This window comes from Bacillus rossius, chromosome 3 (genome assembly GCF_032445375.1).
Source record: "Bacillus rossius redtenbacheri isolate Brsri chromosome 3, Brsri_v3, whole genome shotgun sequence".
Lineage (NCBI taxonomy): Eukaryota > Metazoa > Arthropoda > Insecta > Phasmatodea > Bacillidae > Bacillus > Bacillus rossius.
The window spans coordinates 121025612-121040360 of NC_086332.1; the positions used below are offsets into that span (position 1 = coordinate 121025612).

Below are 14749 nucleotides of genomic sequence, written 5' to 3' on the forward strand. Positions count from 1 at the left end.
ATGTGTATGCTAATTAGACCCCTTTTTTTTTTAACTTGGTCGTGCATTTCTCATCCTTAAGGTTCCGTGCTTTGTGATCCTTGTTATGCAGCTCCATGCCCGGACAGACAGCATGTTTCTTTTGTAATTATGTAATTATGTATATATACATATTGATGTGTTCAAGCACTGTTACTTACGCCCTATTAGAATCAACAGTTTTACGTATTTGTTTGAGGGCTCATGTACTCACCCACGTGGGTATTGTAAACTGCTATTGAATGGGCATGCAAGTGTATGTAATCCTATATCTGAGAATAGTATGTACTGCGGTAATATTATTGTTGAGGTATTTAATATATATATATATATTTTTTAAATTAATGGTGTCATTGTGCCATAGTGCCCTTAAACACACCTCTTTGGAGAAGTTTAAATGTAATGTAACTAAGCCTCTTGGCACTACTTCTTATGTGCTATAAAGGTTCTTATTATAGTGTCCTTTTGTCAGAATATTAATGGATTGTATAATACGTACACTTATTTATGCATATATATATCATCTAGTTAGCATCTGTACTATTTATATTTTTGAATCTGATTTTATTGGATTCTAATAATTTTAATAAATTTTATACTATATTTTTTTCTAATTTTGTCTTTTGCTTTCTTGATCAATATCAATAAATAAATAAATAAATAAATAAATAAATAAATAAATAAATAAGATAATGGTGAACAGCTACCCAAGGAAGCTGGTCTGTTAGTACTAATGCCCCTGTCAGTTCTTCTCGTTAAAATTATTTGCCTATTGCTAGTGACCCAAAAATTTTGTGGATTCATTTGGTTTAATCTAAAATTCACAGTTCAAAATGTATATTCTACCTCATTCGCTTCCCGAGTGGCTGATTTCTATAATATACCGGTGTAATTTGGTCACCCTATTGCTATCGGGTAGATTACTGGCCTGCAGTCGTAGAGGGTAGTGTCGAAATGACCATGACACCATCATCTCCGCCGGCATGTGACGTGGACGCGGGTCGCAGGTGCAAGCACGGCTGGGCGGGCTGGCGTCCAGCCTGAGCGAGCTGGAGGACCTGCAGCGCCAGAGGTCGGCCCTGCAGCAGTGGGCGGAGCAGCAGCGCGTCGTGGTCGCGGACTGGCGCTCCCGCCCCTCCAAGCTGCGGCCCGAGGCAGCGCGCGCCGAGCTGGCGGCCATGACGGAGCTGCTGGCGACCGTCGGCGAGAGGAGGACCCGCCTGCTCACGGAGCTGCCCGCGGTCGACGAGGATGACGGCTTGGAGGGACGGCTCGAGTCCTTGGAGGCCGAGGTTAGCTCCCCTGCCGTGCTTCTCCGTCCTGGAATTGCAGTTTTCAAATATACAACAGAATTAATGAAATTGTGGAACCAAATAATCAAATATGATGCTACCTACAGTTTAGAAGTTTATATAAAATATTATTACTGAAACTTCAAAAAATCATAAACAATAGTAACAGTGCATTGGCATTTTGGATATTATCTAAGTTTTCCAAATGAGGTTTTCTTCAAACAAACTGTGACTTTTTATTTTTGAAAATAATTTAGTTATTTGTCGTGTTTGTCTAAAAGTAATTATTGATGTGATTTGACATTCAGTGGTTATGCATTATATTATTTTATTGCAGTCTGCAATGTAAATAAATTATTTTTGTGTGCCTACTTTAAATTCATAATCTGCAACATACATTATTATTCTTTAGGCTAGAAGTCAAAGTATGCATGAGCTCTAAAATTAATCTTTTTAACTTGAAATTTTATTTTGGTTCATGCAGTATTTCAAATATTACTATGGAGCAAATTCAGCTTTCAAACATGTGCAAAGTTTTCCTGTTATGTTTTATCACGTAATCGTCGCACATTTTATACTAAAATCAAGTTTGAAAAGTAGGGGTGTGAAGATTATGTGAAAAAAGCATTTATTGTTAGGTAAAGTTATTCATAAAAACGAAACCTATTCAAGGAAAGTACGTTCATTTAAAAAGTCGAGTATAGAAAAGCACACCAAACAATTTAAATTAATAAGTCATGCAACAAAAACATTTTGTTCAACTGTAAATAGAAAAACCAAAACTGTGACACGAACGTGAGTCGGAGCGCATAACTATCGTAGTACACACGAGAAAACGTGGACTATCCAATGTGTTTAACTCGGCACCAGACAGAGCACACATTTTGCATGCAATCGATGAGCTATCTGTATCAATATTCGACTACGTGCGCGCGCTCTATACGGGAAGCAACATAACATAACCAAACATGAATGATGCCAACTACCGCTGGCTACATTTTTATAAGCTGTACACAGCGGCGATGAAGATGAAAAGATAAAGGTTATAATGTTTAAAAATGTCTTTTTAAGAAAATTTACTCATCAGAAAATTTGTATTTCTGTTAATTATATAAGTAAACGGTAACATCCCATTGAATATTAGATTTTAATTTTAAAATACATTGTTTTATACGGGAAAACTACCTACACAAAGCACTCGGAATCTAAAAACAGCATGCAACGTTTATGCGATAAATTTTTTCTCTCCAAATTTTGATGTCCTAAAATAATGGTGCGATGATTATGCGAAAAAACACTGTAAAAATATACTATGTACATAACAAAATTAAAAGCTTAACTGTAATTTTAACTAGCCCTGCATGAATACTCAAAATTTTACGTCAATTTGAGTTTTAAGTAATTGACTGAACCCTAATTCACTGCCTGAAATAATTTAGTATTATATTCTTAGTAATTGTGAAGCTCTTGCAATGCTTTTCAGTAGAAAATAAAATTAGTGGATGCAGAAATTATTAAGCAGGCATTTGTTATAAATTTAGTACTTCATCATGTGGCACTTTTTTCTATGATTTAAGGAAACTTAAGCTTGCCTATATTTTCAGTCCATTAATTTGTGGTCCTAATTACTCTTTTTTGGGCTGCAAACAATTTAAAGGTGACCAAAACTAGTTCTCTCCTGTGGTGCCTGTGTGTTTGCCCGAGGCACAATCAACTGTTGTCTACAAAATATGTTACTGAATGTTACAGATTTCCTTTTTTTCTTCTTTAATTTAACATTTGGTCCTAGAATACATCTATAAGTCTTCAAAACCACATATATTATTCGTTTGCATCAATTCAGTATCCTATACTCAAGACTTAAGGCTGGGACGGCACTAATTACTTCAGAATGATGTATCCTATACTCAACACTTAAGGCTGGGACGGCACTAATTACTTCAGAATGCTGCCTAAATTCTTTATCGCCAAATCTACAGTGAGGAACCACTTCCTTTTATAGTGGTGGAATGAAAATATATAAATAGATTTTTTGTCATGCATTCTGAATATGCTTGTAGAGGCTAGGTTTGGGATGCAGTCCTTTTCTAAAGACCTTCAGAAAATTCCCCATGTTACTTGCCCAGCGAGCTCCCATTGCAGGCTTGCTGGTCTCTGGCCTGCGATAACCTCAGAGGTCAGTTGTACCATCCGTCGCGGCATCTCGTGGCACCGCTCCGCAATTGGCTGCCCAACTTGCTGACTTGCTCTAGTGTTAGACACCACAGTACCCCGTGACAACATTCTGCAAGCTGCCTCGTTATAACTCAAGCCTGTCCACCGGCTGTACGTCTAAGGAACATCTTTTATTAGCTGCTCGTATTAGTCTTTGTCACACCGTATCCTGACCAGCGGTTGGCGCGCTCTGGTCAGTCTGTGACGTAACGTGCAAACATGTGCACACTCATAGGACATACTGACTAATATTCCCTGCTCAATTGCAGCACATGTATAGTTCAACCAAACATATTATACAAGATAGCTAGAGTCAAGATTTTGTGGTGTTATTTTAAGACAAATTTCGGTGTAAAAAAATAAAGATTTCGGTGTTATACGGTTTTATTTTTTTGCTCAAAATACCCACGGCAAAATTTTCTTGCTTTTCTGTACGACATGCAAATTTATTAAAACAAATATTAATAAACACTAAAACCTCATGATCTAATTACAATTAAGTTCATTTGCAAATTCATAAATTAAAACTTTTAAATAACTACTAAAAATTTCACGACTTAATTACAATCACATACACTACAAAATTATGTACACAATTAAGCACTTCCAAAGTAACTATTAAGACTGTTTTATTGAAATGCTATCATAGTTAAATTTTCCGCATTTTCTGGTGTGAGACGTTGTCTTCTGTCACTAACTACCAGTGAGTACCTGGAAAATGAACGTTCTGCATCAACATTTGAAGTTGGGAACCAGATTGCCCTTAAACTGGCTTGAGCAAATTCACTGTAGTCCCCTTTAAGGGAGCAAAGTACCTTTGCAACATCAATTTGGCTTGTTTCTGGCAATGAAAGTTCATCCTCAATTATTTTTTTGAAAGCAACATAGCCATGTCCCATGTATGAATGTATCAATGGGAAGATGGGAAACAGAAGGCAAGTTATGCAGAGACTTCTGTAGGTTTGCATCTTCTATGCTAACCCTACTCACATTTCTTGGGTTGAACAGCAAATTAATGGCATTAAAGACTCTTAGACAAGGATGTCGTTTAACGCTTAACCTCAAACGCTTATGTTTCTCACTCGCGACATGTTTCACAAGCGTATCGCGTCTCTCGTAGTCTAGCCTGCAGTTACAGAATTTGCACATTAAAATTTTATCACTGAAATAAAATCCTTCGCTGGAAAATTCTTTTGATCGGTCACTGGCAAAAAACCTTCGTTTTAGGCATTATCAAAAATTTTTAATCACATAGGAAGAATTTAACCTCTTAATACGCAAAAACTTGCCGTGCTGGAAAGATCAAAACAATGGAGAATAGATGCGAATACAAACGCATACCGAATACCAACATACGCAACTGAAAATTAATACCGACATAAACATGTACTATTTATTATTTACAATCGTTACGTTAAGCAGGGTTAATTTTATTTTCGTACCCTACGTACTTTATTTTAAATAAACAGTAAAAGCAATGCGCTTTAGTGTGTAATATTTTAATTATTAAAAACGTAATCTTAGATAATCATATTTTAAACGTTTGTTATTTTTTTATTTACAGAAAGTGAACGGCGGCCATTGTATCATAGTTATCAACATCTTAAATTATTATGGTACACAAGATTACCGTTTAAAGAAAATATTACGTTAATTCCGAGACTTCATTTTAAAATCTATAATAAATCACCGTCGCATTTAATATATATGGCTGCTAGTTACTGTCAGAAATATTTGATTGTGCTGAAGATAGTGAATTGTCCTTACAGAATGGGAAAAAAAAAAACGTAAATAATCAGGATAGACGAAATTTCGTAACATATCGCGGATTTCGCTCAATTTCGTTTTATTTCGTGTTTTCAAGCGTTTTTCGGTGTTATTTCGTTTTATCGCGCATTACCATATAATCGTGACTCTAAAGATAGCTCGTTGAAAGCCTACCTGAAACAAAAAAATATATATATTTTTTTTTTTTTTTGAAGAATGTCTCAAAATCATACATCATAACTGTTCAAAAAAATATGATTGTAATTTTATAATTAAATATCCAAAATTACAATTTTTTAATTGCATCAAGATATTTTTGTTTGTGCTTCATGATATATTTTAAACAGTTATGGAGTTTTATTTTTTATGATACTTGTTCTTGAAAAAATATTTGTAAGGAAAATTCTATAGTCTATTTTACATGTACATTTACAATGTTTATTAAAAAATTAAAATTTTATGTGAATCTAAATTCTAGAGTCTATTATGCAATTTGTACAATGCTAATGCTTCAAAATCGTCAGACATTTATAGTATGTACTTATGTGTCACTATTTCCTGTCAGTTGAGCTAGAAAGGACAATAGAAAAGAAAATGTCTTACATACTCTGCTTGAGAAAGGTGAAATTATTTGTTAGATATTAGACTCAACTACTCATGTACCCCTAATATTAACAACATATAACAACAGAAGCCAAATGCTTGGTGTGCTTGTGGTGGTGGTGGTGGTGGTGGTGGTGGTGGTGTAGCAGCTAGTGATGCGTGCCATGCTGCAGCTGGCAACAGTGCTGGGGAAGAAGCAGGGCGCGCAGTGGTGGTGTAGCATGCGGGTAGAGAGCTGCCAGTGATGCGTGCCATGCTGCAGCTGGCGACAGTGCTGGGGAAGAAGCAGGGCACGCAGTGGTGGTGGTGGTGGTGTGGCATGCATGTAGAGAGCAGCCAGTGATGCGTGCCGTGCTGCAGCTGGCGGCAGTGCTGGGGAAGAAGCAGGGCGCGCAGTGGTGGTGGTGGTGGTGTAGCATGCGGGTAGAGAGCAGCCAGTGATGCCTGCCGTGCTGCAGCTGGCGGCAGTGCTGGGGAAGAAGCAGGGCGCGCAGTGGTGGTGGTGGTGGTGTAGCATGCGGGTAGAGAGCAGCCAGTGATGCGTGCCGTGCTGCAGCTGGCGGCAGTGCTGGGGAAGAAGCAGGGCGCGCATCTGTGGTGGTGGTGGTGTAGCATGCGTGTAGAGAGCAGCCAGTGATGCGTGCCGTGCTGCAGCTGGCGGCAGTGCTGGGGAAGAAGCAGGGCGCGCATTTGTGGTGGTGGTGGTGTAGCATGCGTGTAGAGAGCAGCCAGTGATGCGTGCCGTGCTGCAGCTGGCGGCAGTGCTGGGGAAGAAGCAGGGCACGCAGTTGTGGTGGTGGTGGTGTAGCATGCATGTAGAGAGCAGCCAGTGATGCGTGCCGTGCTGCAGCTGGCGGCAGTGCTGGGGAAGAAGCAGGGCGCGCATTTGTGGTGGTGGTGGTGTAGCATGCGCGTAGAGAGCAGCCAGTGATGCGTGCCGTGCTGCAGCTGGCGGCAGTGCTGGGGAAGAAGCAGGGCGCGCAGTGGTGGTGGTGGTGGTGTGGCATGCATGTAGAGAGCAGCCAGTGATGCGTGCCGTGCTGCAGCTGGCGGCAGTGCTGGGGAAGAAGCAGGGCGCGCAGTGGTGGTGGTGGTCGTGTGGCATGCATGTAGAGAGCAGCCAGTGATGCGTGCCGTGCTGCAGCTGGCGGCAGTGCTGGGGAAACAGCAGGGCGCGCAGTGGTGGTGGTGGTGGTGTGGCATGCATGTAGAGAGCAGCCAGTGATGCGTGCCGTGCTGCAGCTGGCGGCAGTGCTGGGGAAGAAGCAGGGCGCGCTGTTGTTGTGAAGGTGGTGTAGCATGCGGGTAGAGAGCAGCCAGTGATGCGTGCCGTGCTGCAGCTGGCGGCAGTGCTGGGGAAGATGCAGGGCGCGCATTTGTGGTGGTGGTGGTGTAGCATGCGTGTAGAGAGCAGCCAGTGATGCGTGCCGTCCTGCAGCTGGCGGCAGTGCTGGGGAAGAAGCAGGGCACGCAGTTGTGGTGGTGGTGGTGTAGCATGCATGTAGAGAGCAGCCAGTGATGCGTGCCGTGCTGCAGCTGGCGGCAGTGCTGGGGAAGAAGCAGGGTGCGCAGTGGTGGTGGTGGTGGTGTGGCATGCGTGTAGAGAGCAGCCAGTGATGCGTGCCGTGCTGCAGCTGGCGGCAGAGCTGGGGAAGTAGCAGGGCGCGCAGTTGTGGTGGTGGTGGTGTAGCATGCGTGTAGAGAGCAGCCAGTGATGCGTGCCGTGCTGCAGCTGGCGGCAGTGCTGGGGAAGAAGCAGGGCGCGCAGTTGTTGTGAAGGTGGTATAACATGTGCGTAGAGAGCAGCCAGTGATGCGTGCCGTGCTGCAGCTGGCGGCAGTGCTGGGGAAGAAGCAGGGCGCGCAGTGGTGGTGGTGGTGTGGCATGCGCGTAGAGAGCAGCCAGTGATGCGTGCCGTGCTGCAGCTGGCGGCAGTGCTGGGGAAGAAGCAGGGCGCGCAGTGGTGGTGGTGGTGGTGTAGCATGCACGTAGAGAGCAGCCAGTGATGCGTGCCGTGCTGCAGCTGGCGGCAGTGCTGGGGAAGAAGCAGGGCGCGCAGTGGTGGTGGTGGTGGTGTAGCATGCGGGTAGAGAGCAGCCAGTGATGCGTGCCATGCTGCAGCTGGCGGCAGTGCTGGGGAAGAAGCAGGGCGCGCAGTGTTGGTGGTGGTGGTGTGGCATGCGTGTAGAGAGCAGCCAGTGATGCGTGCCGTGCTGCAGCTGGCGGCAGTGCCGGGGGAAGAAGCAGGGCGCGCAGTGGTGGTGGTGGTGGTGTGGTATGCATGTAGAGAGCAGCCAGTGATGCGTGCCGTTCTGCAGCTGGCGGCAGTGCTGGGGAAGAAGCAGGGCGCGCAGTGGTGTTGGTGGTGGTGGTGGTGTAGCATGCGGGTAGAGAGCAGCCAGTGATGCGTGCCATGCTGCAGCTGGCGGCAGTGCTGGGGAAGAAGCAGGGCGTGCAGTGGTGGTGGTGGTGGTGTGGCATGCGTGTAGAGAGCAGCCAGTGATGCGTGCCATGCTGCAGCTGGCGGCAGTGCTGGGGAAGAAGCAGGGCGCGCAGTTGTGGTGGTGGTGGTGTAGCATGCGCGTAGTGAGCAGCCAGTGTGCGTGCCGTGCTGCAGCTGGCGGCAGTGCTGGGGAAGAAGCAGGGCGCGCAGTTGTGGTGGTGGTGGTGTGGCATGCGTGTAGAGAGCAGCCAGTGATGCGTGCCATGCTGCAGCTGGCGGCAGTGCTGGGGAAGAAGCAGGGCGCGCAGTGGTGGTGGTGGTGGTGTGACATGCGTGTAGAGAGCAGCCAGTGATGCGTGCCATGCTGCAGCTGGCGGCAGTGCTGGGGATGAAGCAGGGCGCGCAGTGGTGGTGGTGGTGGTGTGGCATGCGTGTAGAGAGCAGCCAGTGATGTGTGCCATGCTGCAGCTGGCGGCAGTGCTGGGGAAGAAGCAGGGCGCGCAGTGGTGGTGGTGGTGGTGTGGCATGCGTGTAGAGAGCAACCAGTGATGCGTGCCGTGCTGCAGCTGGCGGCAGTGCTGGGGAAGAAGCAGGGCGCGCAGTGGTGGTGGTGGTGGTGTGGCATGCGTGTAGAGAGCAGCCAGTGATGTGTGCCATGCTGCAGCTGGCGGCAGTGCTGGGGAAGAAGCAGGGCGCGCAGTGGTGGTGGTGGTGGTGTGGCATGCGTGTAGAGAGCAACCAGTGATGCGTGCCGTGCTGCAGCTGGCGGCAGTGCTGGGGAAGAAGCAGGGCGCGCAGTGGTGGTGGTGGTGGTGTGGCATGCGTGTAGAGAGCAGCCAGTGATGCGTGCCGTTCTGCAGCTGGCGGCAGTGCTGGGGAAGAAGCAGGGCGTGCAGTGGTGGTGGTGGTGGTGGTGGTGGTGGTGGTGTAGCATGCGGGTAGAGAGCAGCCAGTGATGAGTGCCATGCTGCAGCTGGCGGCAGTGCTGGGGAAGAAGCAGGGCGCGCAGTGGTGGTGGTGGTGGTGTGGCATGCGTGTAGAGAGCAGCCAGTGATGCGTGCCATGCTGCAGCAGGCTGCAGTGCTGGGGAAGAAGCAGGGCGCGCAGTGGTGGTGGTGGTGGTGTAGCATGCGTGTAGAGAGCAGCCAGTGATGCGTGCCGTGCTGCAGCTGGCGGCAGTGCTGGGGAAGAAGCAGGGCGCGCAGTGGTGGTGGTGGTGTAGCATGCGTGTAGAGAGCAGCCAGTGATGCGTGCCGTGCTGCAGCTGGCAGCAGTGCTGGGGAGGAAGCAGGCCGCGCAGTGGTGGTGGGGGTGGTGTGGCATGCGTGTAGAGAGCAGCCAGTGATGCGTGCCGTGCTGCAGCTGGCGGCAGTGCTGGGGAAGAAGCAGGGCGCGCAGTGGTGGTGGTGGTGGTGTGGCATGCGTGTAGAGAGCAGCCAGTGATGCGTGCCATGCTGCAGCTGGCGGCAGTGCTGGGGAAGAAGCAGGGCGCGCAGTGGTGGTGGTGGTGGTGTGGCATGCGTGTAGAGAGCAGCCAGTGATGCGTGCCATGCTGCAGCTGGCTGCAGTGCTGGGGAAGAAGCAGGGCGCGCAGTGGTGGTGGTGGTGGTGTAGCATGCGTGTAGAGAGCAGCCAGTGATGCGTGCCGTGCTGCAGCTGGCGGCAGTGCTGGGGAAGAAGCAGGGCGCGCAGTGGTGGTGGTGGTGTAGCATGCGGGTAGAGAGCAGCCAGTGATGCGTGCCGTGCTGCAGCTGGCAGCAGTGCTGGGGAGGAAGCAGGGCGCGCAGTGGTGGTGGGGGTGGTGTGGCATGCGTGTAGAGAGCAGCCAGTGATGCGTGCCGTGCTGCAGCTGGCGGCAGTGCTGGGGAAGAAGCAGGCCGCACAGGGCGTGATGGAGGAGCTGCGCGCGCGGGTGCAGCACACGCTCGCCTGGCTGGACGCCCTAGCCAAGCGGCTGGAGGGGCCGGACTGCCACCGCAAGCTGGCGGCTGTGGCGGGCATCGCTCGGGAGTTGGACCAGCTGGGCCCAGAGAGGCTGGCCGAGGTCAGGAGGCTGGCCGGCGACGTCACGGACCTCGTCAGCAACCTCGACTCCCAGCAGGTGGAGGAGCAGGTAGTGTAGCTGCACCTGGTCACTCTAAACTCTAACAGTTATTGACATTGCAATCATATTTTCTTTTGCTCACATAAACAATGTCATAAGTGCACTAAGTAGAATAATGTTTAATGAGACATTGGAGTGTGTATACCTCATAGAGGGTGTTTGTAAGGTTCAAAATTTATTTTTTCATCCTCTCTTAAATATTTCTTTTTTTTACATGAATAGCCAAAGTAAAATTTTCTTTAGTGTTGATATGGATTGTAATATGTAGATTGGAGAGTTTTAGATCTGTTTAATTTAATTTTAGCAGCCTAAAGATTAAATATTTTTTGGTTTATGTATTAATTACTTACAATTAGTTTGGGTATTTTTTATTGTATTGGAAATCTTACCTGACGGATGGTCGAAAGTTCCTGAGTGTGAATTTCAGTTGTCTTTTATTTTATAGGTTTAAAACTTTAAACATATCTTTCCAGGATTGTTCTGTCACCTTTATTCAGCATACGGTAGTGATGGTAAACCTCCACTCTATTCTTTTCTTGGCTAGTATGCCTGATCTCCCAATGACAGTAACCAGGAACTTGCATACATTATATTTGAGTAGAACTGGGCTGATATTGATTTCATATCAATTAATGGGCTAGTATTGTTGTCTTGTCTTACCAATCATTGTGATCGGAATGGTGCTTGCTAATATTTCACGCCGACTAGCTAACGTATTTTCCCACAGAAGGGTCACTCCTACGTAGGGTCGCACCTATAGTTTTGGACATAAAAAACTAACTAAATTTACACCTGTAAGGGTTGCACCATATATCTATCTTCAGTAGAATTCCATGTATCAATTAAGTCTTTATTTTGCATGTCTCATCTTATCTGTGTGGAAGAAATACTGCACTGGTGTTAACATTCACCACTGACCTTCGGTCCTTATTTGGATTCCCCCCCCCCCCCCCCTACTTAATTACTCCAGGGGGTGGAATGGTAGTCCTGTGTCCACTTCCCTTTCCCCTACACACTGTGGTCCCCGCCCCCCATCACTTGGCCAAAATAGACAAAGTAAAAGAATACATTTGTTTACCTTAATTGTATATTGTACTTTTTTTTTTTTACCCGTTCCTTTCCAGGCGAGAGGAAAGGCAACAAGCTACTCTTTATTGTCAGTTGCTTCTATAAAAACTAGCACACACTTTACTAAACGGAGGGGGGCTGCAGTTTTGTCATGGAATGTTACTGTTGAAAGAGTGGGAAATCTCACTCTAAAACAATAATGGTTGGGCGATGTTGCATCATGGATGTCGAGATAGACACGTGAAGATGGTGCACGGTGGCAGTCCACGGACATTACAGTGATGAGAGAGGGAGGGAACCATCAGCACCGCTGCATGGGCACACACACTCACTCTGGCTGGTTTATATTTTATATGTCCCCTCCTCCAGCCATCACGGCACTTACCGGCAGCGACCTGGCCATTAGCATAATGGCACAGTTCAATATACTTCACATGCAATGCAGAGATATTTTAACTAAACAAATTATACTTGTTATATTTCTTAAAAACCAACTCAGGCTAGTTATATAAGCATATCCAACCACCAGTTTGTAAACTTAATTCAAAATGAACATTTACCAGTATCCATACTTCATCAGGTGTAAAATATTACTATTAACTACTGGTATTTGAAATCATTATGCTGTTTATTAAAAAAATTTCTAATTCAAGTGAAATAATCACTGTTGAGTTAGTGTGTCAATAGCGACAAACCAAATCGTAAATTGTGTTCTGTTGTAAAACTTTTAATTTTGTTCAAGTTACATATTTCCAAAAAAATTATGAAGACAAAACACCAATAAGCTTCATGGTGTTTTACTGATTTTTTAAAGGATGATCGATATCAGTTATCGACCAGATGGACTGCAAACGATCTGTATCAGCATGATTGGCAAATTCCCTGATCTGCCCAATTCTACTTTTAAGCTAAGCAGCAATATGTCATGCCATTTTAATTTGAAAGTAATCTCTGTAATGTTGCAATTATATGTTTACAGTTGAAGACAGTTGAGAGGCGGTACAAGGACGTGGCAACACGAGTGCAGCGCAAGACTCAGGTTCTGGAAATGGCTCGTAAGGGTCTGGAGGACGCCATACGGGAGATCAGCCAGGCTCGAGATTGGGTTGGTGAGAAGAAGGCCCAGCTGGAAAGCCAGCCACCTCTTGGGTTCGAGAGCAAAGTCGCTGAAGAGAGGCTGCAGTCCCTCAAAGTGAGTCTGGCCTGTCTGCTGTGCCATGGAGCAAACTGAAACCTTCGTTAGTCACATAGTTTGGAACTGATTTGTCCCTGCAAGTAGGTATATATATAGATGTTTAGTAAATAACACATAACAGCATAGTAGTCTTCCATAAACTACCAAAAACTATCAAATATCAGTATGCCTTTTTAAAATCCCACTAAATAAACAGGTTATCTTATGTACCAGAAAAAAATAATAGACCAAATGTATCATGAATCCCTAATTAATACAGGCCATGAAACATATAATATCGTAACTATGAAAACCTAAACTTTCCATCAGAAATTAAATTTACTTGGAGCCTCCACTAATTGTGATGGTAGAAAAATAATGAAGGCAGGCTGCTTGAATGAACTTATAAAGCGTGCTCTTATGTGAGAACTGCAGCAAGTTAGTGAGTATCTGTCGGCAGGCCCTGCTGAAGGAGGTGGACGGCAAGCGGGTGCTGCTGGAGACGCTGGAGAAGCTCGTGGGGGGCATGCAGGCGGAGCTGGAGCCAGGAGAGCAGCAGCAGCTGGAAGCCTCCTCGGCCGGCCTGCACGCCGAGCACGCGGACCTGAGCAGCCGGCTGCGTGCCGAGACCGGCCGGCTGGCCGCGGCTGTGGACTCCAGGAGGAGGCTGGAGGCGGGCCTGGAGTCGGCCCGGGCCTGGCTCAAGGCCGAGAGGCAGCAGGTGCAGCGGCTGAGCGGGTTCCTGCCCTTGCACGCCGACCGCGTCCAGCAGGAGATGCTCCGGTGCAAGGTGACTCAGGCACCGCCATTTCAGTTTATTTTCATCGCTTTCATTTTCAGCTTGATCCTTCCCTTGCATTTCTTTATGTCACAAATATTTTCTACATGTTTTTACTTTGTGAAATGTAGTGGGTGAAAAAGGTGGTGTAAGTCTTTGTGATTACTATCACTTGCGTGATTTTGTACACCTATGATATTTATTACACCAAGTGCTATCTGTTGAAAATATATTTTGGCAGAACAAAAAATGCAACAGTGGTATCAAGTTAGAATTATGATAAAAAGCCTGTGAAAATAAATTACTAAATTATAGTAAAATCAACATGGCTTGTGAGACCAAGCTGTAAAATGATGTTAATGCAGTATGATTTTCTGTCCTTAATGGTGTCATACTTAAACTTTCTGCATAGAAAAAAACTGACAGCTAAAGCTGGTCCTTACAGTTTTACATATTTATAAGCTACATTATGGGTCTTCCACAGTAATACATAGTGGAAATCATATAATCACACTCACATAATCAGACCAGTACTAACAGTGATTCTAATGGTGATGCAGAAACAAACTGTTAACTTCCATTTTGTACACTGGTCCATCTGGACTTGGCTAGAAAAGGATATTGCATCCTTACCCTAAAGTGCAACCTTGCCCTAAAGTTACCTGTATTACTTTTTTGGAATTTTCTTTGTTGTTTATAACTGGTAGAGTACTCTGGATATATTCACACACATTATGAATGTTTTAGTTGCTGGTTGTAGTGATTTAGTCCGTGATGTCTCTTTTTTGCCTGTGCTCTGTCTTCTGTTGTGCTGCCTCCATTGATGGGATATTGTCTCTACACTCTTAAACAAATTCCAAACAATGAAAAAGAGGGTTGATTTTAAGGTAGTGCCCGGATCACAGCTGCAAAATTCTCCAAAAATCACATAAATACATTATTTGTGAGCAACCACCCGACACGACCTGCCGGTACTCGTTCAGACGCTGACTACCGAGGCTACATGCAAATGCGTAACCCGAAGAAAATGGCAGGTGCACGACCTCTCCAGCCAATCACAGCACATCCCTCACAAAAACATAGCAGTACACCATTTCCTGCCCTTCACACCGAGGCTTTTCTAGCAAAAATTATAAGAAGAAAAATAATGAAGTCTGGTGACATAGTTTTTAACCAATCATAAAAATACCTTGAACAAATACCAGCCAATACAGGCACATGCTAACTGCATCCCAGAGTCCTTTCGCACGGCTACCAAACTCTGTCTCTAACTACATATTACGCACCT

At 45.6% G+C, this 14749-nt stretch overlaps 1 protein-coding gene across 4 annotated transcripts in view; it reads left to right on the forward strand.

Annotated features, from left to right (window-relative positions):
* The window catches only part of LOC134531206 (muscle-specific protein 300 kDa), a 602384-nt gene that overhangs the window by 405100 nt on the left and 182535 nt on the right, over positions 1-14749 (forward strand). For all 4 annotated transcript variants that reach the window (XM_063366862.1, XM_063366865.1, XM_063366863.1 and 1 more), the window contains exons 82-85: positions 1026-1310; positions 10187-10450; positions 12489-12701; positions 13144-13473. In XM_063366862.1, coding sequence (XP_063222932.1) covers positions 1026-1310; positions 10187-10450; positions 12489-12701; positions 13144-13473 — 1092 coding nt within the window. The remainder of the gene's footprint in view (positions 1-1025; positions 1311-10186; positions 10451-12488; positions 12702-13143; positions 13474-14749) is intronic.